We start from the raw sequence: 27402 nt of genomic DNA on the forward strand, positions 1-27402 counted from the left end.
GCCACATTCCACAGGTCCACTGCCATCCGGCATAGAGGATATGAGTGTGCGCCTCCCTGCTTGTTGATGTACCACATAACTGTGGTGTTGTCTGTCCTTATCAGCAAATGACCTTGTTGAAGAAATGGTCTGAATGTCTGAATTGCCTGTTTCACTGCCAGCATCTCTTTTTGATTTATGTGTAGGTTCAGCTGGTCCTGTGTCCATAGGCCTTGTATACACTTGTCTGCCATGTGTGCCCCCCAACCGAGGTCTGAGGCGTCCGTGGTGATAGTTTGGCCTGGGTGAGGGCTGTGGAAAGGCAGTCCGTTGTTCAACTGACAGGCCTGAGCCCACCACAGGAATTCTTGCTTCAGGCATGGAATTATTGGAATTTGGGTTTCCAGGCTGTGCTTGTGCTGAGACCATAAATTCCTTAGGTACGATTGCAACTTCCTCATATGTAATCTGGCATGTGGGATCAATATTATGCAGGATGCCATGTAACCCAGGGCTTGCAGGACTTTCCTTGCTGTAAGCTGGTTCTGCGTTGTTAATGCCTTGAAATAGAGTGGTAGTTGCTTTTGCTTTTCTGCTGTGAGAAATGCCATTTGATTTGATGTGTCCAGTTCTGCACCCAAGAATGTAATCCTTTGGGATGGTACCAGCCTTGACTTTTTTATGTTGACTGTGTATCCCAAGGCCTGCAATAGGTGAATAACCTTTTCCAAATCTTTTGTTAATTTGTTCTTGTTGTCCGCTTGTATCAGGCAGTCGTCCAGGTATGAATAAATTTGAATTCCCTGAAGCCTGCAATGAGCAATTACTGATGCCAGGCATTTCGTGAATACTCTGGGCGCAGTAGATAAGCCAAAGGGCAATACTGAGAATTGATAATGCTCTGATCCTGCAAGAAATCTGAGGTATCTTCTGCAATCTGGTCGAATAGGGACGTGCAGGTATGCCTCCTTGAGATCTAGAGTCACCAGCCAAGACTCCTTGCCCAGCACGGGAAGAAGCTGCTGTAGGGTCAGCATTTTGAATTTTGGAACAATGAGATATGTGTTGAGAGCGGACAGGTCGAGAATAGGCCTCCATTGGTTTTCTTTTCTTGGCACCAGGAAAAGTCTGGAATAAAATCCTTGTCCTTGTTCCATAGCCGGTACCTTTTCTATAGCTCTCATCCTTAGTAAGTGGTTGATTTGTCCTAGAGCGTTTGTCTTTTGGTTTGGTGGTAGGTTTGGCATTCCTCTCTTCCTTGGTAGAGTATGGAAGTGAAACCTGTAACCTTTGTCTATTGTCTGTAAAATCCATTTGTCTCCTGTAATGAAATGCCACTTTACTGAAAATAAGGCTAGCTTTCCGCCTAAGGGTGCTTCCAGTTGTTCCCTGGTAGGCGGTATCAGAGCCAAGTCACTGTGACTGTCCTATGGAAGTGGTAGTAGTCGGATCTGTGGCAGTACTTCTCTGGTTGTTAGGCTGCCACTGACGTCCCCTGTAGGCACCTCTGGATTGACCTCTGCCTCTTGAGCGCCTATTTCTGCCTCTCTGTGCTCTGGTGGTGTCTGGAAAGGACCAATTCTTCGAAGGCCAATTTCTACTAAACCTAGGAGGCTGGACCTGTAGGAAATCCTTGACTGTTTGGACAGATTTTGCTTTTTCCTCCACCTTCTTTAACACTTGCTGTGCAGGGAAGCCAAACAAACTGAGTTTCTCCATGGGAGCATCTAGGAGCTTTGACTTTACGTGGTCTGGTAAGGATTGCTCTTTTAACCATGCATGCCTTCTGATCACTGTACCAGTCATAGCTGATCTAAAGGAAGCCTCCAGTGCATCATAGCCGCATTTTAAAGAATTATTACTGACCTGCTGAGTGTTATGTACCAAATCCTGAAGGGACTTACGGTCTATAGGTTCAGGAGAGGATAGTTTTTTATGTAGCTGATCTAACAAAAATTCCTGATACTGAATCATGTGGAATTGACAGTTTAAAGCCCTAGCCGAAAGAGTAGCAGAAGTATAAACTTTTTTACCCCATCTCTCTAATGCTCTAGATTCTCTTTCAGAGGGGAGGGGGTTTTTGGCAGTTGCTACAGCTTTGGGGCCTTGAGAAATAGTTTCAGGATCTGCAATAGGAGCCTTATACAGGTGATAATGTGTGTCCGGGACCCTGTAGTATCTGTCGGGCTTAGCAGGGGCCGGGGGAAGAGAATCAGGGGCAGTACAAGCATCATTGAATGCATCATCCACAACTGTTAGTACTGGAGGAATGGCTAAAGGCCTATGCTGTGGCAAATGTAAAAAGGTCCTTAGCCGTTTCCTAGAATCTGAAAAATCCTGGCCCTGCCATTGAAATTGTTCCCTCATAGCATGCAAGGTTTCCCCAAAAGAAAATTCCTCAGGAGGAGAGGCAGAAGGAATGGAGTCTTCTACGTCAGAATCCTCATATGGAGAATAAGGGCCTTCTGGAGGATTTGAGTTTTCTGAATCATCAGAGGAATAATCCGTAGAAACTGGTTCAGGGGGCTCTGTTCTAGGCCTCTTCTCTGGAGGGGGATGAGAGGCCCTGTCAGGGTGAGGTTGGGATCCCCTGATCAAAGAAATGAGATCCTCTGCCAGGCTGAGCATTTGGGAACTAGAGCTAGGCCTGTGTGAGGGGGTTTTAGCAGGCAAGGCCTTAGAAGATTTAGCTGCTTTAGCCCTAGAGAAAAGCCTTGATAGACATGGATGCAGGGGGCCTAGCAGCTCCATGTGCAGGAGTAGATATGTCTAAAGGAATAGTATCTGATAAATCCTGGGTGCCTGCTACAGCAGGAGAAATTTCAGTAGCAGATTCAGCCATGCTGTGTGAGGCCTTGGCTGTAGGAGGTAAGTTTTCGGCCGAAGGAAGAACCGAGGACTCGGTTTCAGCCGAAACCGAGACACTCGCGGTTGGCTTAACCGTGGTTTCGGCCGAAACCGCGGACCGCGAGTGTCGGTCCTTTTCCTTGCGCTTTTTAGCTAATTGTGAAGTCGGAGTCTCCGACGGCATTTTATAAGCAAAAGCGGGACCAAAAAACTCCTCCGCAAACTCCGACCGACGTCTAAGAGTCCGTCGGTTGAAGGAAGCACAGGCTAGACAAGCTGCTACGTCGTGGTCTGGGCCTAAGCAAGGAAGGCAGTAAGAGTGGAAATCCTTATGAGGTATTTGTTTCCCACAGGTTAAACAATTATTTACTTTTTCTGACATCGGCTGAGGCAAGAAAGAGTCCCCAATGGGGTACTTAGCTTTTTAGAAGTCTTCGGTAGTAGAAATCTCTAGATCTGACCGACCGGCACTTGCGAACAGCTTCTGCTTCGGGCACCGCGCGGCAAGAAAGACTGAGAAAAATGGCGTCGGCTGATGCCTTTATACCCAATTGACAGCAGTTATGACGTCGGGTGAAGTGCGACATCAGCCGAGGCCAGACCCAGACTTTGGAATCCGGCCGACCGAAGGGCTGCCTGAGGCAGGACAACCCATTTGTTAGGACTGCAGATGCATCCTTGAAGGACATCTGTTGGAGAGAAAGGTAATGTCCGATGACTAGAAAAATTCCCTCGGAAATCTCAGTAACAAACTGAGATCACTCATCAAATCCACCAAAGCTAGTTACGAAAACAAAACTGCTACAGATACGAAGGACAACCACAAGGCTTTCTTTAGCTATGTTAAGAATCTGCATAATAATACACAGCTTTGTTCGGAGCTACAACACAATGGCACCACTTATACTGAACCACATGACACTGCCAATATCTTGGCAAACAGGCTCAGTGCAAATTTCACTCCTCCCTCACCCCCTAAAGGGCCCAGCCACATACCTGAGGAATACCAAATGCCTATTATCACGATTGCACAAGTAAAAACTGCACTGACCAAAGCTAAGAACACAGCTTCCATGGGACCAGATTAATACACCGAATTGTGTCCTGCATGAACTACAAAAGGAACTGGCACCACACCTGAGTGCTCTGTTCAACTACAGCCTCAGTTCAAGCTTTGTTTCCACTGAATGGCGCACTGCTACAGTCATCCCACTCCACAAAGGGGGGTACGACTACTGACCCTGGGAACTACCGCCCTTATCAGCTTGACGAGCCTGATTTGTAAGGCTACGGAACGTATTATTACGTTTCTTATAAATAAGGATATACAGGACCTCCAAACCCTGGACCCCATGCAGTTTGGGTTTGTGAAAGGAGATCATGCCTGCTAAATCTGACAGATTTCTTCAAAGCCATCACCAGAGCAGTGGACGAAGGCAAGGCTGTCCACACAGCCTACCTCAATCTAGCCAAAGCCTTTGATACCATCCCACACTCTGGAATCATTGACAGGCTCACAAATCTGGGCATAAACCCTTACGTCACTAGATGGGTTGCAAACTGGCTCACTGACAGAACCCACATGGTGAAAGTAGCCCACTGCAAATCTGACTACCGGGCAGTTACAAGTGGAGTCCTACAAAGATCGGTTCTGGGGCCTCTCCTGTTTGGTATCTACTTCTCTGAAGTTCAAACCAACACCAAGGGACTCTGGTTAACCAAATTTGCGGATGACTGCAAACTGGGAGCGATTATTGATTTTCAACTGGATGAGGACATCCTACAAAAAGGCCTTAAGGAGACCAACGACTGGTGCCAAAATCATGGGCTTAGGCTAAACGCCAAAAAATGCATAGTCATTCCCTTCAGGAAAAACATGGTGCCCACAAACTATCATATCGAAGGGAACCCACTTAACTGTGAAGGAGTTATAAGGGATCTAGGGACACACGGAGATAGTAACCCTCTCCAACAACTATGTTGTCACTGTAGTTAGGAAATCTTTCTACGTGGGCACATCTCATCACAAAACATTTCTCATCCAAAAAAAAGAAGTCATTATCTCTCTCTACTCTTCCCTTATCAGACCCATTATAGAGTACAATGCCCCATTTGGCATGTACCTCACTAGACACCTCCAACAGCTGGAGAGGCCACAAATTCCTCACTAACAGGATCTTAGGACTCAAACACATGCCTTATGCAGACAGACTTAAAAAACTTAACTACACTCCATCTCATATCGCCTACTTAGAGGCGATCTCTGCTTGACATACAGAGCCATGTCTGACCCAGTTTTGCTCGACATGCTTCATCTAAAAAAATCCCAATCCCTCCATGCTACTTGCTCCAAAGAACTCAACCTTATCGCCACATTAAAAAGAACCTGCTGGAGGGACAGGTTTCTAACCCAGAGACTCCCAATTCTCTGAAATAAACTCCTCATTCAAGTCAGAGCACCTCACTGGCCTTCTTCAAGAGAAATCTTGATAATTTGATGGGAAATAGGAAATTCACCCCGGGGATCACTTCAATCACACTGCTAGATAGCAGCACAGGGAACTAACATCTGGCAAGCCAGATGACCGGGAACACTATTGGGCTAGGCTTTGCAATGGCTCCAGGGCCGTTAGCCTAGTACTTAACTATGAAACATATATATATTTATATATATATATATTTATTTATATATATATATATATATATATATATATATATATATATATATATATATATATATATAGCTAGCTTGTGAGGAAACAATTACTCTTATTTTTGTTTTACTTGGATCGCTTGTCTGTGTACTTAAAGGATTTTCGACTGGAAACAGACTGCCTACCCTGCTTGGATTACTTTCGAATACTTGGTAATTCTGTACAATATTTCAAATTACATATTTTTTTATTTTTATTTTTTTTTGACTTAGGACGAGTTTCAGTTCACTACTTCTACTACCATTTGATCTGATTAATATACATTGATTAACTAGATATATATGGATTGAAAATCTTACACACAGAGAAGTTTCTTGCACTGTTTTGTTTTTGGACCCACTATACTTGTTTAGTAGGTTGTTTGAGACTTTGGGGATACCACAGATGTTACTTTTTTCTGCATTTACTTCAAAGGGATTGTTGTACATCCTTCCAGCAGTCACTGTTCTCAGCTGACTGCATATTTCAGATAACACTTAGTAAAATACACATTAAAAACACTATCTACCTATTATAAATTCACAAATTCTGGTAATTATACAGTCACCAAAGAAAGCCATGCTTGCATGCACAATACTATTACTTCACATTAGAGAGAGAAAGAGCATTTTCATTTTATACAGCAGCAGCATTTATAACAAAGTAAAACAAGCAATATCTAAACATCTCTAAAAGGAAATACTTGCTATGCCATATACAGACAAACCCATAGCACTGGAAAATGGACACAACAGGGAAGGAGTGCCATTGGGAAGGCTTAGTTACATGCACTATCAGACTAACCAGTACCCAGCTGGGTACTGATTAGTTGAAAAGTGCAAGTAACTAAGCCTAACCAGTACACGCTGAAAATATCTAACCTGGAATGCTGGGAGAATGTCAGAGTGGACATTAAAAGATGGAGGTCAGGACAGCCAGAAAGAAATTTGTCTTTCCCCCAAACCTCAATTCTCAGCTCTGCCCCTGGCTGAATGAATAAACATCCACATAGAAAGGTAGCAAGTTTCTCTGCATCCCTTAGCAATATTCTTGGGAAATGCTTCTTAAAGTCTTTTTGGGGCAGCACTGGTGGCACACAGAGATAAAGCAAAGACCACAGCCAAGATAACTAGAATTTCATTAGGGGACTGGGCACTTGATAGCGAGGATGGGCATGCTCTTGTTGTGGGGGGGGGGCACACTAGGACATATGTACTGCTCCAATCCGTTACAGCAGGGGTGCATTGCAATGGTTGTCCTGAACTGGGTTTACGGTTTACCAATCCACCACCTGGGATAGCTTTATTTAGTGAGTGTAATGGGAGCCTGCATTCATGGATGGAGGGCACTGAGGGTCCTTGTGGAGATGGGGGGGTAGCCCACTCCCCCCTCCAACACACACACAGAGGGTGGGGTTAAGGACTTGAACAAAATACTCATTGATGGGATGACATCAAGAGCACAAACGCCTCAATGTCTGCCTGAGCAATGGACCTCCTTGACGGCTCTCAACCTGGCAGATCTGGGGATCCTCCACAGCTACTGGATGAATGAGTTTAAGTGCAAGAGGGGAGTACTGATGACTGGCAGGTAGAGGTGGAAAATGCATCTAGAAAAAAACACATTTATGTTCCTTTGGGACTTGCTCTCTGTTGGAGGGAAGGTAGGTTTTACAGTGCACAGTATAAAACTATCCTTAATCTGTGGCCACTTGCAGCCCCCCCCCCCCCTTTTATAGAGGTGTGTTTTTAGTGATCTTTTGGTGTGGCATGTTCACTTGCCCTTCTGAGTGTTGTGCTGCTAAGTGTGCTCAGTGCTCATATGTCATTGCCCAGACAAACTCTGGACTGTGTAGTAGTCTCCTGGCACAGGCAGATCCCACCTATATACCAGGTATGTGAGGACATCTCACATAAAGTGATATCACTCTGGCCATGGGGTAGACTCTCAAAGTCAAACTAAATGTTACGCTCAGCCACTGGCAGAGATCCTTATAAGTTGTGACTGCAACAATGACCCACGAAGAGTACGGCTGCAACAAGTTTTGAGACAAGGGAATATGGAATATGATTCAGGGTTATGTTCTTTTACAGCATGAGTGCAAACTACCCTCAAAGCAGATGTGGTGCTGGCAAGGAGTTCTCAAAATTTTTTAGTATAGACAATTCACTGAAAGTGGCAGTATGTTTTGGGATTCACCTACTTACTGCTCTAAGTGTACTATCCTCAGTCTTCTACTAGCATAAGCAGCCACAATAAACTTCTTGTTTGCATTTTTTTCCCCTTAATGGCTGGAGGACCAAGCCAAGAAATACAGCAGAGACAAGTTCCTACTTTGCCCCATATCAGGCAGAGGCATCTCCAAGTGTGTGCAGGGGCTGAAATGAGTCCTGCTGACCAAGAAGTAGAGCAGTAAGGGACAGTTTCCTATTGTATTCAGTTCTTGTATATGCAAGCTGGAAGGAGGACCCAAAACCCTAACTTCTCATGCATGTGTTACTTACTCAGGGGGTGAGGTGTGCAACAGGCTCTAGTGTGGAATACTCTGCCTCTAGAAGTGATGTCCTCAGGAACCCCTTCCACTGCCAGACAGTTTTTTTTTTTTTCTGACATCCTTTAGTCTCTAGGAATGCCTGGAACATCCAGAGCATGTCCTTCTCCCTCTCTTCCCAAGAGCAGAGGCAAGGCAAACAGGCCTTAACCCCTTCATTTCTCCACTCCCCCATACTAATCACAGGAAAAGTTCAAGCTGCTAACCAAACTCGGGTTGCCTGGAATGCATTCAAAACTTTATTCAATGTACCATCAAACTGACAAAAGTGGCAGTGACTTTAGGGAAAATTCCTGTCACTGACTAAACTGGGAAAAGTTGTACCTTTTTGGGAGCTACAGGAGTTTTAGGTTCTGGTTTCAACTTCTCTTTTTCCTGAACTGCAGGCTGTGGTGTTGCCTGCTCTGATGGTCTGATTACAGGACGAGATCCATCAACTGCTTTCAAGTCCAATCCTGAAAAAACAAATTTGCAACCGTCAGCTAAAGAGTACACAACTAAAACATCACTAAAATACTGCACACACACCTTTGTTATAAATGTACAGTCTTTCACTCAGACTGTTACTATACACAGCATACATACTGCTTTATACTTCAAAATATAAGCAATACACAATGCAAGCTTAAAACAATGACAAGACTCACCTAACTATGCTCTGACTCCTCAAAAACAGATAATGTTTACAACTTAGAAATGTATCCAATTATCTAAAAGTTGCCTTGAGCTTCAGTACTACATAACTTTTATTTTCATTGCATTTTTTTAAGAATCAATATTCAAACAATAAGAAATGCTCCCCTAAATTATTCAACCACTTATTCTGTGGAAATGACAAGGCTAAATAAGTGCCAAAAATGGTCTCAATCTACAGCAATAGCTACAGCAATGGGCTAAGCATGAACCAAAGTCTGTTTCCAAGCACAACAGTGACCATGGTGAACAGCCACACAGCAGGCCAGAGGAGACACCAGTGTCTAACCACATGATTACTGCCCAGTCAGAAACAGACACAGGGCTGTTGCTCTAAGAACAGTTAAGCTTGGGAACTCCACTGCTATGCATGCCCATGTGCACCAGTATGTACAGTAAACTGTCAGTTAACCAGAACTCTAGCAAACTCTCAAGCAACCAAAAAAAAAAAAAAAAAAGAATACAGTACAGTTTTCCTGTGTTGCACTTTCGGTCACCCCCCCCCCCCCCGAAACATACCTTACATTTTTTAGAGTTTTAAAATGGAAGACAGGAATAAATTCCTTTTCTCCTCAACCTAAGAACAAGTCAAACCGAATAAATAGCATAGCGTACAGTATTAGTTAGTCAGGCCTATTTTTAATAGCAACTCTCAAGCAACCAGAAAAGTACAGTTGTGTACACTTACCAAAAATGTAGATGTTCGAGAGTATTCACTGTTGCAGTCATCACCTGTGGGAGGATTCCCAAAGCTGAGTATAGGGGTGGAAGGATAAGTTAGAGACCTAGGAATGGATTAGCATGCCCTGCAGAACTGTAGAGGCAAACCCTGCCCTAGACTTAGAGAAAAGAGGTAGGTGGTAATGCTTTGCAAGGGTATGGACAGAGGCCCGGGTGGGCAGCTTCCAAGATGTCCCTGGTGGGAACTCCTCTCAGGAAGGCTGTGGAAGTGGAGGCGGCCCTAGTGGAATGGGTATGAATAGACTTAGGGGGTGGTTTCCCATGTAGTCTGTAGCAGAAACGGATACAGTGGGATATCCATTTGGAAATAGTTTGCTTGGAAATGGGTTTCCCCTCTGCCCCTGGGGCAAAGCTGACCAGAAGCTGGTCTATTTTTCTGAAGGGTTTAGTACGGTCCAGGTAGTATCTGAGCTGTCTGTGCACATCTAGCGAGTGCAGAATTCTTTCCCCCTTGTTTTGAGGATTTAGAAAGAAGGTGTGTATATATATGGCCTGGTTGAGGGTGACATCACATACCACCATGGGGATAAAGGAGGGGTTAGTCCTCAGGGAGACTCTGCCTGCATGGAAAATGATGAAGAGCTCCACAGCCATGAGTGCCTAGAGTTCTGAAACCCTTCTTGCTGAGGAAAGCAGTCATCCAGGAGAGGTACCTCAATTCTGTTGAAGCAGCTGGTTAGAATGGTGGTAAAGTTAGTTTTTCTAAAACATAATTCAGGTCCCAGGCTGGAGTGGGTGGCCTTCTGGAGGGTCTGATATTAGAAGCCCCTATGAGGAATTGTTTAATCAAAGGATTGAGAAACGGGGCTGGTCTGTATCGAATTGAGCTGAAATGGCTAAGGCATGGATTTTAGTAGAAGAGAAGGAGAGGACACTATTGAGTAACTCTGTCTAGGTAGTCGTGAATAAGAGGGATGGAAGATTGAGAGGTACTACCCCCTCTGGACTGGCTCCAGGAGCAGAATCTTTTCCATTTCCCTGCGTATGATTTTCTGGTGCTGGGTCTTCTGGCCTCTGTGATAATGTCTGGGACTTGTCTGCTTAACAAGGGCCTCTTGTTTGCTTTTAAAATATTAGCCATGCTGACAGTCTGCAAGTCTGGGTGCCACATTTCCCCCCAAACCTGGGTCAAGAGATCTGGGAACAGGGGAAACTGCCTGTGAGGTTGTAATGTCATGCTGTGCAGTAAGGGGTACCAATGCTGTTTGGGCCAATATGTAGCAAGAAGGATGGCCTTTGGCCTCTCCTCCCTTATCTTGATCAGTACCTTGGGAATAAGAGGCAGAGGAAGGAATGCATACACAAAGAGGGGAGTCCCAGGGGAAGGTCAAGGCATCCAACTTCCACGCTAGGTGGTGATACTCTCTGGCGCAGAATTTTTTTCAGCTGGTGGTTGAAGTGCGTGGCAGAGAGATCCACCTCCGGAGTTCCCCACTCCTGAATGAATTGTAAAAATATTCTTCTGTAGAGCTGCCATTCGTGGGGGTCCAGTAAGTTTCTGCTTAGGTGGTCTGCCAGGGTGTTGTTGATCCCTGGTAGGTATTGGGCAATTTAGGTGTAACCCCATGGAGGAGGCTGTCAGCCAGAGGTTCATGGCTAGCCTGCACAGAGGGTAAGATTGGGTCCTTCTCTGTTTGTTCATATACCATATTACTGTGGTGTTGTCTGTTTTGATAAGGAGAACCCATAGCCTGAGATGGGGTTTGAAGGATGTCAGAACCTTTTGTACTGCCATCCTTTCCTTCTGAATGATGTGTAAGGGAAGGTGCTGAGCATCCCAAAGACCTTGGGTTCACCTGCCTGCTAGGTGAGCACCTCAAGCAATGTCTGCGGCGTTGGTGGTGATGGTTTGCCCTGTAGGGCGGAGGATGAAGGGAAGACCCTGGTTCTTGGCACAGGCCAATATCCACCAGAGAAACTTGCTGTTATACAGGGGATCAGGGAGAGAAGTCTCTAGAGGCTGAGTGCTGACACTAAAGGGTTTTTTTTAGATACCACTGAAGTTTCTTCATGTGAAGCCTGGCCAGAGGAATTAGGATGATGCAAGATGCCATGTACCCCAAGGTTTGCAGGAACTTCCTTGCAGTGAGGTGACTTCTGGAAGCCAGCTGGGTAAAGAAGAAAGGCAGGAAGCTCTGCTTTTCTGGGGATAGGAAGGCCATTTGGGATGCTGTATCCAGCAATGCTCCCAAGAAAATGATCTTCCTGGAGGATATTTGCTTTGATTTATTTTTGTTGATGGTGAACCCTAGGGAAGTTAGGAGGGGTTTGACAAAGAGCAGGTCCTACAGCAGCTTTTCTTTGCACTCTGCCTGAATGAGGCAGATGTCCAGATAAGGGGAAAATCTGTATATTTCTCTGTCTGCGATATGCTATGGCTGGGGCTAAGCATTTGGTGAATACTCTAGGTGCAGTAGATAAGCCAAAGGATAGCGCAGAGAAATGAAAGTGTTGTGAGCCTGCTTTGAAGCGCAGGAACTTCCTGCAGGATTCTCCTATGGGGATGTGGAGGTAGGCATCTTTTAGGTCTAGGGTCCCTAGCCAGGCACTTTTGGTCAGCATATGCAGCAGCTGCTGCAAGGTTAGCATTTTGAATTTGGGGACCACCAGAGAGGTGTTCAGAATGCATAGGTCCAGGATGGGGCGCCAAGTGCCCTCTTTTCTGTGAACAAGGAATAGTCTGGAATAAAAGCCTTTGCCTGTTTGATCTGAGGGGACAGGTTCTACTGCCCCCTGGGATATGAGAGTTTTGAGAGTTTGGACCTGTTTCAATGCCTCTGCCCACTGATCTGGAGGTAAGTCTGGATGCCCTCTTGGAATTGGGAGTTCAATGAAGGAGAATGTGTATCCCTGAAAAATTATCTTTAAGACCCACTGGTCCATTGTTACAAGAAAGCCACTTTTCTTTGCAGAGAGAGGGTCTTCCTCCTAGCTTTTGGTGAGTGAAAAGAGGGCAGAGAGGGAGTCATTGAAAGTTTTTGCCATAGTAGGATGGCTTAGAACTCTCTGGCTTTGGAGCGGAAGTGGTCCACTGTTTTGATTCTCTGCTGGCCCTGGGAATAGGGGCCTGGGTGGTCTGTCCCTGCGGGGCTTACCTTGGCCCTGTCTGCTAGGTGCAGAGAAGGACTAGTTCATAGAGGGAAAGTTCCTGCTAAACCAGGGAGGTTGAACCTGAAAGAAATCTTTTACTGCTTTTAAGCACCTCTTCTGCTTTTACTCCAAACAGGTGGGTCCTTATCCAGGGGTGCATCAATTTAGACTTGACATGATCACGGAAAAGTTGTTCCTTCAACCATGCATGTATCCTAATGACAGATCCTGGCACTGCTGCCCTGCTTAAAGCTTCTAGGGCATCATATCCACGGTGTAGAGTGTGCTTGGCCATTTGACAAGTAGAGTGCAGTAAATCTGCTAACTCTTTCGAGTTGTCACAGTCAGGAAAGGTAGAAATCATTTGTTTTAATAGTTCCAAAGTGTGCTGCTGATATTTTAACATATGGAACAGACAGTTGAGTGCTCTGATAACTAAGGTTGCAGAGGTGTATACTTTTTACCCCATCCATCCAGAGCTCTGGAATCCTTACCAGAAGGAATGGGATTCTTGGCAGAACGGGTCTTCGCTCCTTTTGGTCCCTGTGTAATGACTTCTGGGTCTGCAGCAGGATTTCTGTACAGACATTTGTGAGAATCTGGTACTCTGTAATACCTGTCAGGTTTACTGGAAGCAGGAGGGCGGGTGTCAGGGGCTAAACTGGATTCATGGAAAACATCATCCACTACTTTTAAAATGGGGGGGTGGGGGTGGCCAAGGGTCTGTGTTGGGATGGTTCCAGAAACTGTCAGTCTTTTCTAAGACTGTGTGTGTGGGGGGGGGGGGGGGGGTCCTGAGATTCCCATTGGAAATGTTCCCCGGGGGTGTGAAGGGTTTCCCTAAAGGAAAGGTCTTCTGGTGGGGAGGCAGAAGGAATGGATTCCTCTGCATCTGAATCCTCATAAGCAGTCAGAGGTTGTTGTTCCTCTTCAAAATCTGAATAACCAAATTCCTCAGAATCCTGTTCTGTCAATTTCAGGAGAAGGGTGTCTTCCTTTTTGAAGTTGTGGCCTGACTACCCCTGATAAGGGAGATGAGTGGTGGATAGAGGCAGATCTTCTAGGAGTGGCCTGACTTCTAGGCCTAAGAGTATCCATCGGTCTGAGAGAAACGGTAGTCGGAAGAGAAGACGTCATTTTTTGTCTAGAGTCGGTAGTGCGAGAGGCCTCCTCAGAAGCCGGTGCCTGCGTAGCGGCTCCAAACCCAACCTAGGCAGAGACATCCAAAGGCTAGGAAGACGAAGACTTCTGCAGCATACCGGACTCCGAAAGGGTCTCGGTAGAGGCCTGCGTAGATATTGAATCGGGCATCAGGGGCTGCGAAAGCTCCTCACTGAATTCTGGAGAACTGACGGACCTGCTTAGCGGTAGAATCGTCGGAAGGCTTAGCCTTGTGAGGTCTGTCTCAATCTTTATCACTGCATTTTTTCAGACTGCCCACGGGTTGTTGGCTGACGGGACGCCATTTCGGAATGAAAAGATGGAAGACCAAAATACTTGTCTACAATAAGAGCTCTACTGCAAATGGTTCTTGCGTTAAAGAGGGCACAGAACCGGCAACGGGGGACGTTGTGGTCTGGGCCTAAACAAGTGATGCAGTATAAATGGAAGTCTTGGTGTGGGATCTGCTTTCCACAGGCGAGACAATTGTTAACTTTTTCGCACATCAGTTAGTGCAAGAAAAAAAGGATCCCCAACAGGGTACTTAGCTTTAGACGTTTTCAGCTATAATTCAAAACTCTGGTATGACGACTGGCACACTTATGAAATGCTTCTGCTATGGGCTCCACGGCAAGAAAGACTGATGTAATGATGTTGGCTGCCTTGCTTTATAGCACTGATGACCTGACATCAGTCAGCAAGTGACAGCAGCCGATGCAGAATAACACTGACTCTGGTATTCGGACCGGCCGAGGAATACCACAGCAGGGATAACCCACAGGTGATTACTGCAACAGTGAAACACAAAGAACATCTACAGTTATCCGACATCTACCAATCCCCATGGGTGCCGGTTAACTGAGAGTTTACTGTACATTGGACGATGCTCCTTAGTGAAGTTTACACTTCACTGCTACATCTTCATATTTCATACAGCAGCATGCAACATGCATAGCCTGCACATTGCAGAGACTGATGTAGTTGGCTGCTGGGGATGAATCCCCTATAGCTCCAACACTTAGAACCTGGATAAGGTCCCCAGTTGAGAGTCCTTGCGCCAGTGTGATCTCCCAGATGGATTCCTGGTACTTGTAATTTGCACTACCCTACTAAATAATCTGAAAAATTTAAGTGAGCATAGGGAGGGTTGTCTGATTGCAAGTGCCATATTGTTTAAAAAAAAAACTTCGGGCAGAAAATGAATACTGGTTTGTAGTTATATTATGCTAGCACTGTTTTATAAAAAGGTCCCACAAAGTGAAGTGGCATTCTATGGGGAGAGCCACTTGCTTTGCAAGGAAGCCTGTTTATTTCCACAATGCAAAAAACACATGTTCACGTTGTGGTTTCCCTTCCTACGGTGTTCTTTCTCCACTGGTTTAGAAAAGCAATGCAATTAATCCAAGATTCTTTTGATTCCTAAAACAAATGTCAGCAGACTTTTTAGCAACAATCTTTGACTTTTTTTTTTTTTTTTAGTTATTTGCAAATTTCTAGATAACTTTGAGTCCCTTCTTTGTTAAATAGCAGTGGCTAATTTTCTTGCTTTCCTAAGGCTTAATAAATCAGGCCTGTGTGTAAGAATACCTATCTTGAAAAATGTCACTTTAAAAGCAAATCATAACATTTGTATTTACCCACCTTTACTGGTGTTTTTTTCCTTGCCCACACCAGTTTTGCACCAGCAAATTAATGTACCTTAGTGACTACGGCATCCATATAAGAAAAGCAGTGGTAGGTGCTTTCCGCAGCTCATGCTACCCATCTAGGGACTTACAACTGTAGTTGGCTGTGCTTCAAACTGAACATTACTATAAAATTAAAACGTGCACTTTAACATTAATATAACAAGATTCTAAAACAAACTAGACAAAATGTATATCTTACTATAATGACAGAACTGTAAGAAGCAGGTTCATCCTTGGAAACCAGCAAGATTGACAGACACCAACACTAAGATCTCTTAGTACTTGGAACTTCTGCAGAGAATTGCTCATTGTTATGTGCCTATGATGCTACTGTTCTGCCATCTCTCTAGTTCTTTGTCAGTGCATTGTGTTCATACTCTTTCTGATATGAGAGAAGGCTAACTAAGTAGAAGGCAAGACAATGGAACAAGATACCAGAAGAGGTAATGGTGTTGGTTAGCACCTGTCACAACAGTAGTGCAGGATAATACATGACTGGGAACTAGCCAAGTACCCTGATGACCAGTAGCAGGGGGAAGGAAAGGGTAGTGCATTACTGAAGATAGATTTTCTTCTTACACATGTATTATACCAGGACAAAACTTTCACACCTGGTAAGAAGTGATTCTTCTTGGGTAATGTGTAGACTGGCCTCCGGCTATTTCTCCTGATGGGCTGGGCTAAACAAATATTCCCTTGATCACATTATCTCCAAAATCAGAACATGTGCTGGAAAAAAGAAGTCATACTCTTACCATAACGTTCCATCTGTGTTGTCGATCTTCATTTACTCTTGACTGATGGGTTCAGTTCAGAGCCCTTGGAACCGACTTGGCCGTTATACAAAGCTCGTGCCAGCCAAAGACTCTTGAGCTAAGGCTCTACCCATACTACCTCTCTTCCCATTACCTCAGATCAAGTTTGCCTACTATGAGGAAAAAATGGAAGCTTTGTCTGAGCAACAACCCTATAAAACCCAGGACTAGATCCGAACCTCCAAGAGTCTCTAGGAGGGGGCAGGAGGGTGGGATGTCAAGAATGAATGAAGATCGACAACACAGATGGAATGTTATGGTAAGAACATAACTTCTTTATTTGAGTTCGTCAATCTTCATTCATTCTTGACTGATGGAACAGAGTCCCAAGCTACCTTCGATCCTGGGAGGCCCTAAGGAAGGATATTCCTGAGCACCATACAGCCAAAGGATGCTCTTCCCTTGGACACCATATGTCTAACTTGTAATGAGTGTTAAAGGTAGGAGGGGTAGCCCGAGTTGCAGCTGTGCATGTGTCTTTCATAGAAGCTCTGGAATGGAAGACCGGTGAAGTGGAAACAGATCTCGCAGAATGAGCTCTAACTATTGGTGGAAGTTTGAGTTTATTCTGGTTGTATATAAAGGTAATGCAGTCTCTTAACCATTTTGACAAGGTGACCTTTAAGACCAGTTTTCCCAATCTGGTACGTGAAAAGGATATAAAAAGTTGGTCTGATTTTCTAGAGGCTTTTGTTCTGTTTACGTAGATGAAAGGGTTGTCTGGAGGATGCAGGGCAGCAGGTCTGGACGTGGTGGGTCTTCTTGCACCTCCGCTAGATCTGGAAGAGGAAGTACCCGTCTAAGTAGGGTTTTGTCTTACAAAGGTGGCTTTTTAAGTAGAGGTTTAGTGCGGCCAGATGGCTGTGTAGGGTCTTCGACACAAATGACTGACAAGTGAAGCAAGCGGAATGGTCGTGCTCCCGGCCTAAGCAAAAAGCACACCTATCATGGGCGTCTTCATGGAGTATCTGGTGTCTGCATTGGCAGTTACCATTTTTACCTGACATCGGCTATAAATTGCTACAACAAACCAAGCCTAAGCAGTAACAACTGGATATGAAAAATTCATAACCCAGTGGGTTACTTAGCTTTATTGAGACGTCTGTTGAGAAGGAGCGAACACACGATGCGTCGGTCATCTGCAGCTGAAAAGTTCTGAGGATTGTGCGTGCAGACATCACATTTAAGGCCTTGTGTGCGAAGTCCTACGCAGATGCAACAGCCAAGCTGAAGCTTTTGTATAGGAGCCGACGTACGAGTCGCCTGAGGACAGGAAATCCTACAACTAGAACACTGCAACATAGGAGTAGGAGGACATCTAGGCATTGCAAGAGTAAGGTCAAATCCCAAGGTGCTATTGGATCTTTAAAAGGTGGCTTCAAATATTAGGCGCCTTTAAGAAAAATTTTGCAAAGACGGTGGGACTTTAATGAGTGATCATCAAAACTGTTACAAAAAATTCAAGACGCCAGCAGCTAAATGAACTCTAATGGTAGAGGTTGAAGCTCCCAGTTGAAATAAGGTGGCTCAGTATTCCAGGACCTTATCCACTGGAGACAAGAAAGCATCAAGACTGTTTGCATCTGACCAAATACAGAATCTTTTCCATTTGACAAGGTAAACTTTTCTGGTGGACGATTTATGAGAAGCCAGAAGTATCTTTTGCACTGGGGAGGACAAATTGTTCCACCTGGCAATCACTGGAAGTAGAGAAACCAAGCCGTCAGCTTGAGATGTTGGAGGTTAGGATGCACCAAGCTCTGAGAATGAGATAACCGGTCCGGAGTTGGATCCAGAATCCACGGGCAGTGAACAAAATGAAGACAGAGAAAGGGAAACCAGACTTGATGGGGCCAATAAGGTATGGTGAGAATCCCTTTGCTCTCAACCATTGGGCTTTCCTTAAAAACTGGTAAATTAGAGGAATTGTTGGAAAGGCATACAGAAGTCCCAGGGGCCAATCGTGAAGAAGTGCATCTCTCAGGGGACTCCCCGTGAGGGGGAACTAGGGCAAAGTAGCTGCTACATTTGTGGTTTATGGCAGAGATGAACAAGTTTGCAGCAAGGCTGACCCCATCAATGAAAAATTTTCATCAGTATGTTGGAATTGAGAGACCACTTGTGAGGCAGAAGAATACACCTGCTTAGTTTGTCAGCAATCATGTTGGAGTTCCCCGGAATATGGGTCATTATTAGAAAGTGGTTGGAGGTGATTACCCATTGCCAAACTCTTAGGTCTTCCCAACAGTGGGTAGGATCTGGTTCCCCGTTTGTTGATGTACCAGACGACTGACATGTTGTCTGACTGAATAGCAATTGTACCAGATGGAAGGGCAGACTGGAATGCTTGCAATGCTAAAAGCACTGCCCTCAGTTCTAGGACACTGATGTGCAGATTGGCCACCTGTGGGGACCAAGTGCCTTGGAAAATCTTTCCCTGAAAATGCCACTCCCTCAGCTCATCAGGGAAGCCTCTGTGACCACTACGGCCTTGGACTGAGTGGGGGAGAAGGGAAGATGACTCCTTAAAATCCTCTTCTGGCTTCATCCACCAAGATAAATCCTTCTTGTAGCGATTTGTTTTTAAGACTGGATGAGACATGGGGTGAGTTAGAAGTGACCATTGTGACGCTAGGGGCCAGTGAAACAGCCTCCTGTGAAACCTCGCTAGGGGAACTAACATTAGTGTTGCTGCCATGGATCTGAGAAGTTGTAGTACCAGACAAGCAGGGACTTTGTCTTGAGAGAATCATTTTGCTCCAATGAATTACAGGTCCTGTGTGGGGGAACAGTTGTAATTTTCCTTTGTTGATTAAAATGTCTAAGAACTTGGTAAGGTGTAGAACAGAGTCTATGGTGCAAAGCAGCAGATGTGTGGTGGGAGCGGCGAGGAGCCAGTTGTCCAGATATGGAAACACGTGGAATCCATGTAGCCATAAGTTAGCTGCTACAACTGCCATGCAGTTGGTGAACACCCTGGGGGATGTGGTGAAACCAAACAGCAGTGCTCAAAATTGGTAATGCTTGGCTCCCAGCCAAAAGCGGAGATATTGTCTGTAGCCCTTTTCAATCTTTATGTGGTAATATGCATCCTGAACATCTATGGAACACATCCAATTGCCATTCTCTAGAAAGGGAAGGATAGACTGAACCATGACCATTAGGAATTTTGTCTGTTGTACAAATTTGTTCAATACACTGAGATCCAAGATTGGTCTCCAGTCTCCTGTCCTTTTTGGCACTAAAGAATAGAGTAGAATCCGGATCCTATCTGGTCTGGTGGGACTAGTTGGATGGTTTTTTTGAAGCAGCTTTTGAACTTCTAGTGCTGCTAGATCCCTCTGACTGGGTGGAGCATCGGGGATTCGCTTTTGGGGTTTGGGGAAAACAGCGAAGGGAATATGGTAACCTCTGACAATTACTGTCTGCACCCAGGAATCTGATGTTATTTTGAGCCAGGCTGAGTAGTGCAGAGAAAATCTTCCCCCGATTGCTTCCAAAGGTAAGCAATCTGGTCTCCATTCAGTAGTGCTGGTAGGGTTGTCCGAAAAGGAATCTCTGGAACCCTGGTTATGTGGACCTCCTCTGCCACAGGAGGGCGGCTTCCAAACAAGTTCCCCCCTCCGCCCCACTCACCACGTGTGTCCCAGAAAGGCCCTTGGGTCTTCCTGAACCACATTTTTCCACTCCTCTGATTCCTAGAGTAAGGTCGTTGATGAGTGAAAAACGCACATCCACAGCACAAAGAATCTTCCCATCCTTTTCACACCTGGCTAACGTCTCTCTAACTTTTGGACCAAGCAGTCAGGTAGCATCAACAAGAGTGCTGACGAAGGAAGACTTGAAGGGGTCTGCAAAATCACACAAACGCATCCAGGAGTGGTGCCTAATAGCAACTCTTGTACCCGCTGGTGTAGATGTCCCTTCAGCTGTATGCGCACTAAGCTGCACAAATGGATTCGAGATGGACTCCAGGGTGGAAAGCTGAGGGGCAAAATTATCTCAAACCTCGTCAGACACTGCTCCAGCAAGAGTGTCTGAAAGCTCAGTTATCAGATCCCTTTGGAGTCTAGTAGTGTGCGCAAAGAAGTTCAAGGACCGAATAGTAAAGGTCGAAGCAAAGACCCACTTCCCGAATGCTTCCTGAATAGTACAGTTTTGTACCTACCATAAATGTAGATGTCCAATAGATATGCAACTGCAGTCATAACATATGGGTTGTCCTGCCTCAGGCAGCCCTCGGTTGGCCGGATTCCAAAATATGGGTCTGGCGTCGGCTGGTGTCGCCTCCTCTCCGACGTCAGAACGGCTGGAGTATAAAGGCATCGGCCGACACCATCTTCTTCAGTGTTTCTTGTCCCAGATGCCAGGTGCCCTCCTAGGAAGGCTAAATTTGGTGAATGGATAAAGAATTCCAGACATGCACAACAGTAATAAACAGATACACCATAGAGACACCCCCAGCTAAAATGGAGTAGGTGTAGTGGACCCATAAAGAATAATGCAGAGGGGTAGGAGGGTGGGAGAATCCGACTGCAGTTGCATAGCTATCGGACATCTACATTTATGGTAGGTACAAAACTGTACTATGTCCTTCAAGAATGCAACTGCAGTCATAACATATGGGTTGAATACCATAGCCAAGCTGGGGGCGGTTGGAACTAAGAAAGTGATGGTGTAGCTAAAATGCCCTGCTGGACTGCCGAAGCAAAGCCTGCTTGGGATCTGGAGTATAAAGGCAGGTTGTAGTGTTTGGTAAATGTATGCACGGAGCTCCATGTAGCAGCCTCTAGAATGTCCTTTGTAGCCACTCCTCTTAGGAAAGCTGTAGATGTGGCTATAGCTCTGGTGGAGTGTGGCCTGATATTGGCTGGCACACCTTTTCCTTTGGAAGGAATAGCAGAATCTGATGCAGTGTCCAATCCATTTGGAAATTGTTTGTTTGGAGATTGCTTTTCCTTGTATTCCAGCAACATAGGCTACAAACAGTTGGTCAGACTTTCTGGTGGCCTTAGTTCTGTCCAGGTAGTAGTGTAGTTGCCTGTGTATGTCCAAAGTATGCAGCAGTGTTTCCCCCCTGTTTTGAGGGTTGGGAAAGAAGGTAGGCAGGCGAATGGCTTGATTTAGAGACACCCTTGAAATTACTTTTGGCATGAATGAAGGATTGGTTCTTAAAGAGACTCTGTCCTGATGAAAAATGAGAAAAGGAGGCACTGCCATAAGTGCCTGTATCTCCGAGACTCTTCTTGCTGATGTGATTGCCAACAGGAAAACCGTTTTCCATGAGAGAAATTGCATTTCAGAAGTTGCTGCTGGTTCAAAGGGAGGTAGAGTTAATTTTTCCAAGACGAAATTGGGGTCCCATGCAGGTACTGGCGGTTTCCTGGGAGGTTTGATATTCTTTATCCCCCTTAGGAACTGTCTTAGCAAAGGGTGTGAAAACACCGGTGGATCACAATTGTACTTCGCTGAGATTGCTGAGGCATGAATCTTTATGGAAGAATATGAGAGACCAGTGTGAAACATTTCTGCCAAGTATTCCAATATCTGAGGTATACTCAATACAGTTGTACCTTGACCCCTGCTAGCACTCCAGACGCTGAATCTCTTCCACTTGGCTGAATAGGTTCTTCTGGTGGAAGGTCTGCGTGCTTCCAGTAAGATGTCTTGAACTTTTTTGGAAAAAGAGATATCGGAAGGAGTTATGGTAACCTCCAGGCTGTCAGATGTAATGTTTTCAGGTTTTGATGAACTGTCCTGTAATTGTGTTGTGTTAGAAGCAGAGGCCATAGGGGCAGAGGCCATGGTTTGGTCCGAGATATGCTCAACAGCAATGGGCACCAGTGCTGCCTTGGCCAGTCTGGAGCAATCAAAATGCCTGTTGGTTGTTCTGCTTTGATCTTCAGTATCACCTTGGTCAGCAGTGGTAGAGGAGGGAATGCATAAATTGTTAGGGACTTCCAGCTGAAGGAGAGAGCATCCGTTTTCCAGGCTAGAGGATGGTGGGTCCTTGTACAGAACTTTTCCAGGTGATGGCTCATGTGAGAAGCAAAGAGATCTATGTCCGGTCTTCCCCATGTCCTTGTTATTTGTGAGAAAATGTGAGGATGCAGCATCCATTCGTGTGGATCCAAGAAACTTTTGCTCAGCTTGTCCGCCAGTACATTGTCCTTGCCTGGCACAAACTGGGATTGCAAATGTATCTTCAGACTTAGGGATTTTTCCCAGAGAGTCATTGTTAGTCTGCAGAGGGGATAAGAATGAGTGCCTCCCTGCTTGTTTATATACCACATAACCGTGGTGTTGTCTGTCCTTATTAGCAAATGTCCTTGTTGGAGTGATTTTTCGAAAGTCTCAATTGCATGTATCACTGCCAACATCTCTTTTTGGTTTATGTGCAGATGCCTTTCCCTTGGTGTCCATTGACCTTGAATGCATCTGCCCTCCATGTGCGCCCCCCATCCCTGGTCTGAGGCGTCTGTTGTAATCATTTGACCTGCTTGAGGTTTGTTAAAAGACATGCCCTTGTTTGACTGACTTGCTTGAGCCCACCACAAAAATTCTTTTTGTAGACATGGAATGAGTGGGATTACGTCCTCTAGGCTTTGGCTGTGTTGGGACCATAGGCTTTTTAAGTACCATTGCAGCTTTCTCATATGAAGTCTTGCCAAAGGTATCAGAAGAATGCAAGATGCCATGAACCCCAAGGCCTGCAGGATTTTCCTTGCAGTCAGCTGGGAGAGCTTTGCTAGGCCTTTGAAGTACTCTGGTAACTGCTGTTGTTTTTCCTCTGTGAGATAAGCCATCTGTGTTTTTGTGTCCAGTTTGGCTCCTAGGAAAATAATCTGTTGGGATGGCAGTAGTCTTGATTTCTGAATGTTGACTGTGTATCCCAAGGCCTGTAGCAATTGAACGACATAGCCCAAGTTTGCTATCAAGGTTTGCTTGTTGTTTGCTTGTTGTCTGCTTGTATGAGACAGTCGTCCAGGTAGGGGTATATTTGAATCCCCTGGAGTCTGCAGTGTGCCACTACTGATGCCAGGCATTTCGTGAACACTCTGGGCGCAGTAGATAAGCCAAACGGCAATGCTGAGAATTGATAATGCTCTGTTCCTGCAAGAAATCTGAGGTATCTTCTGCAGCTTTGTCTGATTGGGACATGCAGGTATGCCTCCTTGAGGTCCAGAGTGACCAGCCAAGACCCCTTGCCCAGCATGGGAAGGAGTTGCTGCAACGTCAGCATTTTGAACTTTGGCACAATGAGATAAGTATTTAGAGTAGACAAGTCCAGTATAGGTCTCCATTTGTTTTCCTTTCTTGGAACAAGGAACAGTCTTGAATAAAATCCCTGGCCTTGTTCTTCTGGAGGAACTTTTTCTATTGCATTTATGTTTAACAGCTTTGAAACTTGGATGAGTGCCTCTGCCCTTTGATGATGTGGCAGGTTTGGAATGCCTTGTCTTAATGGTAAAGTATGGAAGTGGAATCTGTAGCCTTTGTCTATTAAATCCAGAATCCAGTTGTCCTTGGTTAAGATATGCCAGTTTTTTTGAGAATAAGGATAATTTTCCGCCCAAGGGTGCTTCTCTGAGCCTTTGTAGGCGGTATGAAAGTCAAGTCATTGAGGTTGTACTTGTGGGGCAGCTTTGATTTGGTGGTTGCCATTGGCGGCCTCTGTAGGAGCCTCGGTATTGCCCTCTACTTCGGGTACGCCTGTTTTTTCCCCTTTGAAACTTGTCAGTGTCTGGAAAGGACCAATTCTTTGAAGGCCAATTCCTGCTGAATCTGGGTGGCTGAACTTGGAGGAAATCTTTGACTGTCTGTACTGATTTAGCTTTTTCCTCAATGGATTTCAACACATCTTGTGCATTAGCACCAAAAAGCTTCTGTTTTTCTAGAGGTGCATCAAGTAACTTTACTTTAACATGGTCTGGCAGTGGCTGTTCCTTTAACCAAGCATGTCTATGTATAACAGCCCCAGTCATAGCTGCCCTACATGAAGCCTCCAATGCATCATAACCACACTGAAGAAAATGATTGTTAACCTGCTGAGTGTTATGTACTAGATCCTGCAATGCCTTAAAATCAGTAGGCTCAGGGGAGGCTAGCTTTTTCTGTAAGTCATCCAGTAAAAAATCCTGGTAAAAAACATATGAAAAAGGCAGTTAAGTGACCTCATGGCCAGGGTGGTGGAGGTATAAACTTTTTTACCCCATCTCTCCAGGGACCTAGCTTCCCTATCCGCTGGCAGTGGATTCTTGGCAGTGGAAGTAGCCACTCCCTTGGGGCCCTGTGAAATAGTTTCTAGATCCACAGAATGGGCCTTAAAGAGGTGCTTGTGTGTGTCAGGGACCCTATAATATCTGTCTGGCTTGACAGGAGCAGGAGGGAGAGAATCAGGGTTAGCACTGGAGTCAGAGAAAACATCATCCAGGACATCCATAACTGGATGGATAGCTAAAGGTCTGTGCTGGGGAAGCTTGAGGAAGGTACGTAGCCTTTTCCTGGAGTCAGAGAATTCCTGACCCTGCCATTTAAAATGCTCCCTCATGGAGTGTAGGACTTCACCGAACAAAAAATCCTCTGGAGGAGAGGCAGAGGGAATAGATTCCTCAGCATCAGAGTCCTCATAGGCCTGGAAGGATTCTTCTTGGGTATCAGAATGCTCAGAATCCCCAGAGGCTTCTTCTGAAGAGAGGTTGTCGGCCTGCTCAGTTCTGGGCCTTTTCTCTGCAGGCGGCTGAGAACCTCTGTCAGGATGAGGCTGAGACCCCCTAATAAGAGAAATTAGATCTGCAGCAAGAGACATGATCTGTTTATCAGAAGATGGGGCCTGAGTAGTAGGTTTAGGATGGACCTTGGCCTGGCTGGCGGCCTTAGCACGTGCAAAGGCCTTGATGGACATGGATACAGGAAGCCTAGCTGCCCCACATGCTGGAGTAACCTTGTCCACAGGAATTGTGTCGGGTAGATCCAGAACCTCGGTTTCTGGAGGAAAGTCAACAACTGGCACCGGAGTAGCCTCCGAGACCGAAGGACGAGTTACCGCTATGTCGTCGGACTGGAGCGGTTGGATTACCGCTTCCGAAGGGACCGAAGCACTCGCGGAGGGTTTAGGAGGAGTATCGGTGGAGGACGCGGGCTGAGGATGTCGGTCCCAGTCCTTACGTTTTTTGGAAGATTGAGTCGTCGGTAGATCCGACGGCATGATACAAGCAAAAGAATCACCGAAAAAGTCTTCGGCAAATTCTGCCCGGCGCCTGAGAGTGCGCTTATTAAAGCAAGCACAGGCAGCACAGGCCGAGACGTCGTGGTCTGGGCCCAGGCAAGGAAGGCAGTAAGAATGGAAGTCCTTATGAGGTATTTGTTTACCACAAGACAAACAATTATTAACTTTCTCAATTTGTTCTGACATCGGCTGAGGCAAGAAAAAATGTTCCCCAACGGGGTACTTAGCTTTTAGATGACTTCGGTACTGAAAACACAGGAGCTGACCGACCGGCACTTGCGAACTGCTTCTGCTTCGGGCACCGCGGCAAGAAAGACTGGAGAAGATGGTGTCGGCCGATGCCTTTATACTCCAGCCGTTCTGACGTCGGAGAGGAGGTGACACCAGCCGACGCCGGACCCAGACTTTGGAATCCGGCCGACCGAGGGCTGCCTGAGGCAGGACAACCCATATGTTATGACTGCAGTTGCATTCTTGAAGGACATCTGTCCATCGTCTGATACTCTTGGTTTGGAGGATGGACAGTTGAACTCTCTTTGGCAAGTTCCGTTTTGGTGGCCACCACCACGGCATCCCACTTGTAGACCCTTAGACCAATGGGGCTGATGATCTGGGACTGAAAGAATTTTGTCTGGTTTCCAGGGAATAGGCTCTATACTGTCAGGAGCCTTCCAAGCACACTGAACGATCAAACTTGATTAGGTCAGCGGATGGGGTCACCCAAGAAGTGGACAAGCATGAAAAGCTTGCAAGAAAACAAATTCCTCAGATGATGGGTTTCAGGACTTCCAATCACCCCGCTGTTTTAATATTTACAGGACCTCTCCAAAGAAGACATCTTCAGGTGGTGACCCTTCCCCTTCATCGTAATCTGTATCCTCAGTGACTGATTCTTCTGGAGAATCCAAGTGCTTCCTCTTGCATGATCTATTACGGGGTGGCTCCTCAGGGGAAAGATCTGAGAAAGAATCCAGAGAGGAGACCCTGCACTAGGGTATCTTGCTGCTCTTTTGCCCACTGTCCCGAAGTAGTAGATTGTGGCAGCTGCGAACCAGAGGTAACAAAAATATGGCATTCTGATGGGGATGGCACCAACCAGGACCTTCTGAGGCAAAGGCTCTCTCCATATTCTGGAAGGCAGGCCCACCCAAAGAGGGATAGGAGTCTGGAACAGAGAAAAACAATCTCGGAACCAGGGTCACACCTCGTTCCGAAGAGCCACCCCCCAGAATAGGAGCCGAGACGGGACCTGAAACTACCAAGGTACAGAGAGCCATGGATGGAGCTGTTGAAAGAAATTGCAGCCAATCCAGGGATCCTGGAACCGGCAACCAAATCTCGGTCCTGTGGGTACGACGGTTTCGATGGTGCCAAAGACCACAGAGTAGGATCCAGTACAGAGTTAGGTGATACCGGGAGCGTCGAAGCAATGGGCTCCAAGAACTGAGGAGAGGTTGAAGTAGGAATATATGTAGGAGTCCTGGGAGAGTAAGCCTCGGTTCCGGGAGGGAGGGAGGTCTGAGAGGGAGCGGGAAGGCCTCTGGCTGCCAAACTGGATGCCCCAATTGGGCATCTTTCTGCCACAGTCTCTACATTGCTCGTACCCGAAGGTTCCTTTCTGCTTTTCTGCCATGTTATCTGGTCAAGTGCAAGGCACGTCCCCACATACACAAAAATGGGGGGAGAAGACAAAGGACTTTTATTTTTAAATATACCAACTATGGTATATAAATACAACCCAAACGAGTAAGAAAGAGAAAAGGGATACAAGCAATGGTATCAAAGAATTACCAATGGTAAGTGGAGAGGAGAGGCCTAATACCAATGTTGGTAAAAGAAAGAGAGAGCGACAGATATCTTGAGGTAAAAAGTTTGATAAAGAACCACTCTCACAACAAGGAAACTAGAGAATAGT

The 27402-nt window shown here is 45.7% G+C and overlaps 1 protein-coding gene across 1 annotated transcript in view; it reads right to left on the reverse strand.

Moving 5' to 3' along the window:
* The window catches only part of LOC122810711 (bromodomain-containing protein 4-like), a 1011045-nt gene that overhangs the window by 497996 nt on the left and 485647 nt on the right, over positions 1-27402 (reverse strand). Inside the window, exon 6 of the mRNA XM_044082276.1 lies at positions 8395-8525. Coding sequence (XP_043938211.1) covers positions 8395-8525 — 131 coding nt within the window. The remainder of the gene's footprint in view (positions 1-8394; positions 8526-27402) is intronic.

This window comes from Protopterus annectens, chromosome 9.part0 (assembly GCF_019279795.1).
Source record: "Protopterus annectens isolate FY-2018-M chromosome 9.part0, PAN1.0, whole genome shotgun sequence".
In the NCBI taxonomy this organism is placed as follows: domain Eukaryota; kingdom Metazoa; phylum Chordata; order Ceratodontiformes; family Protopteridae; genus Protopterus; species Protopterus annectens.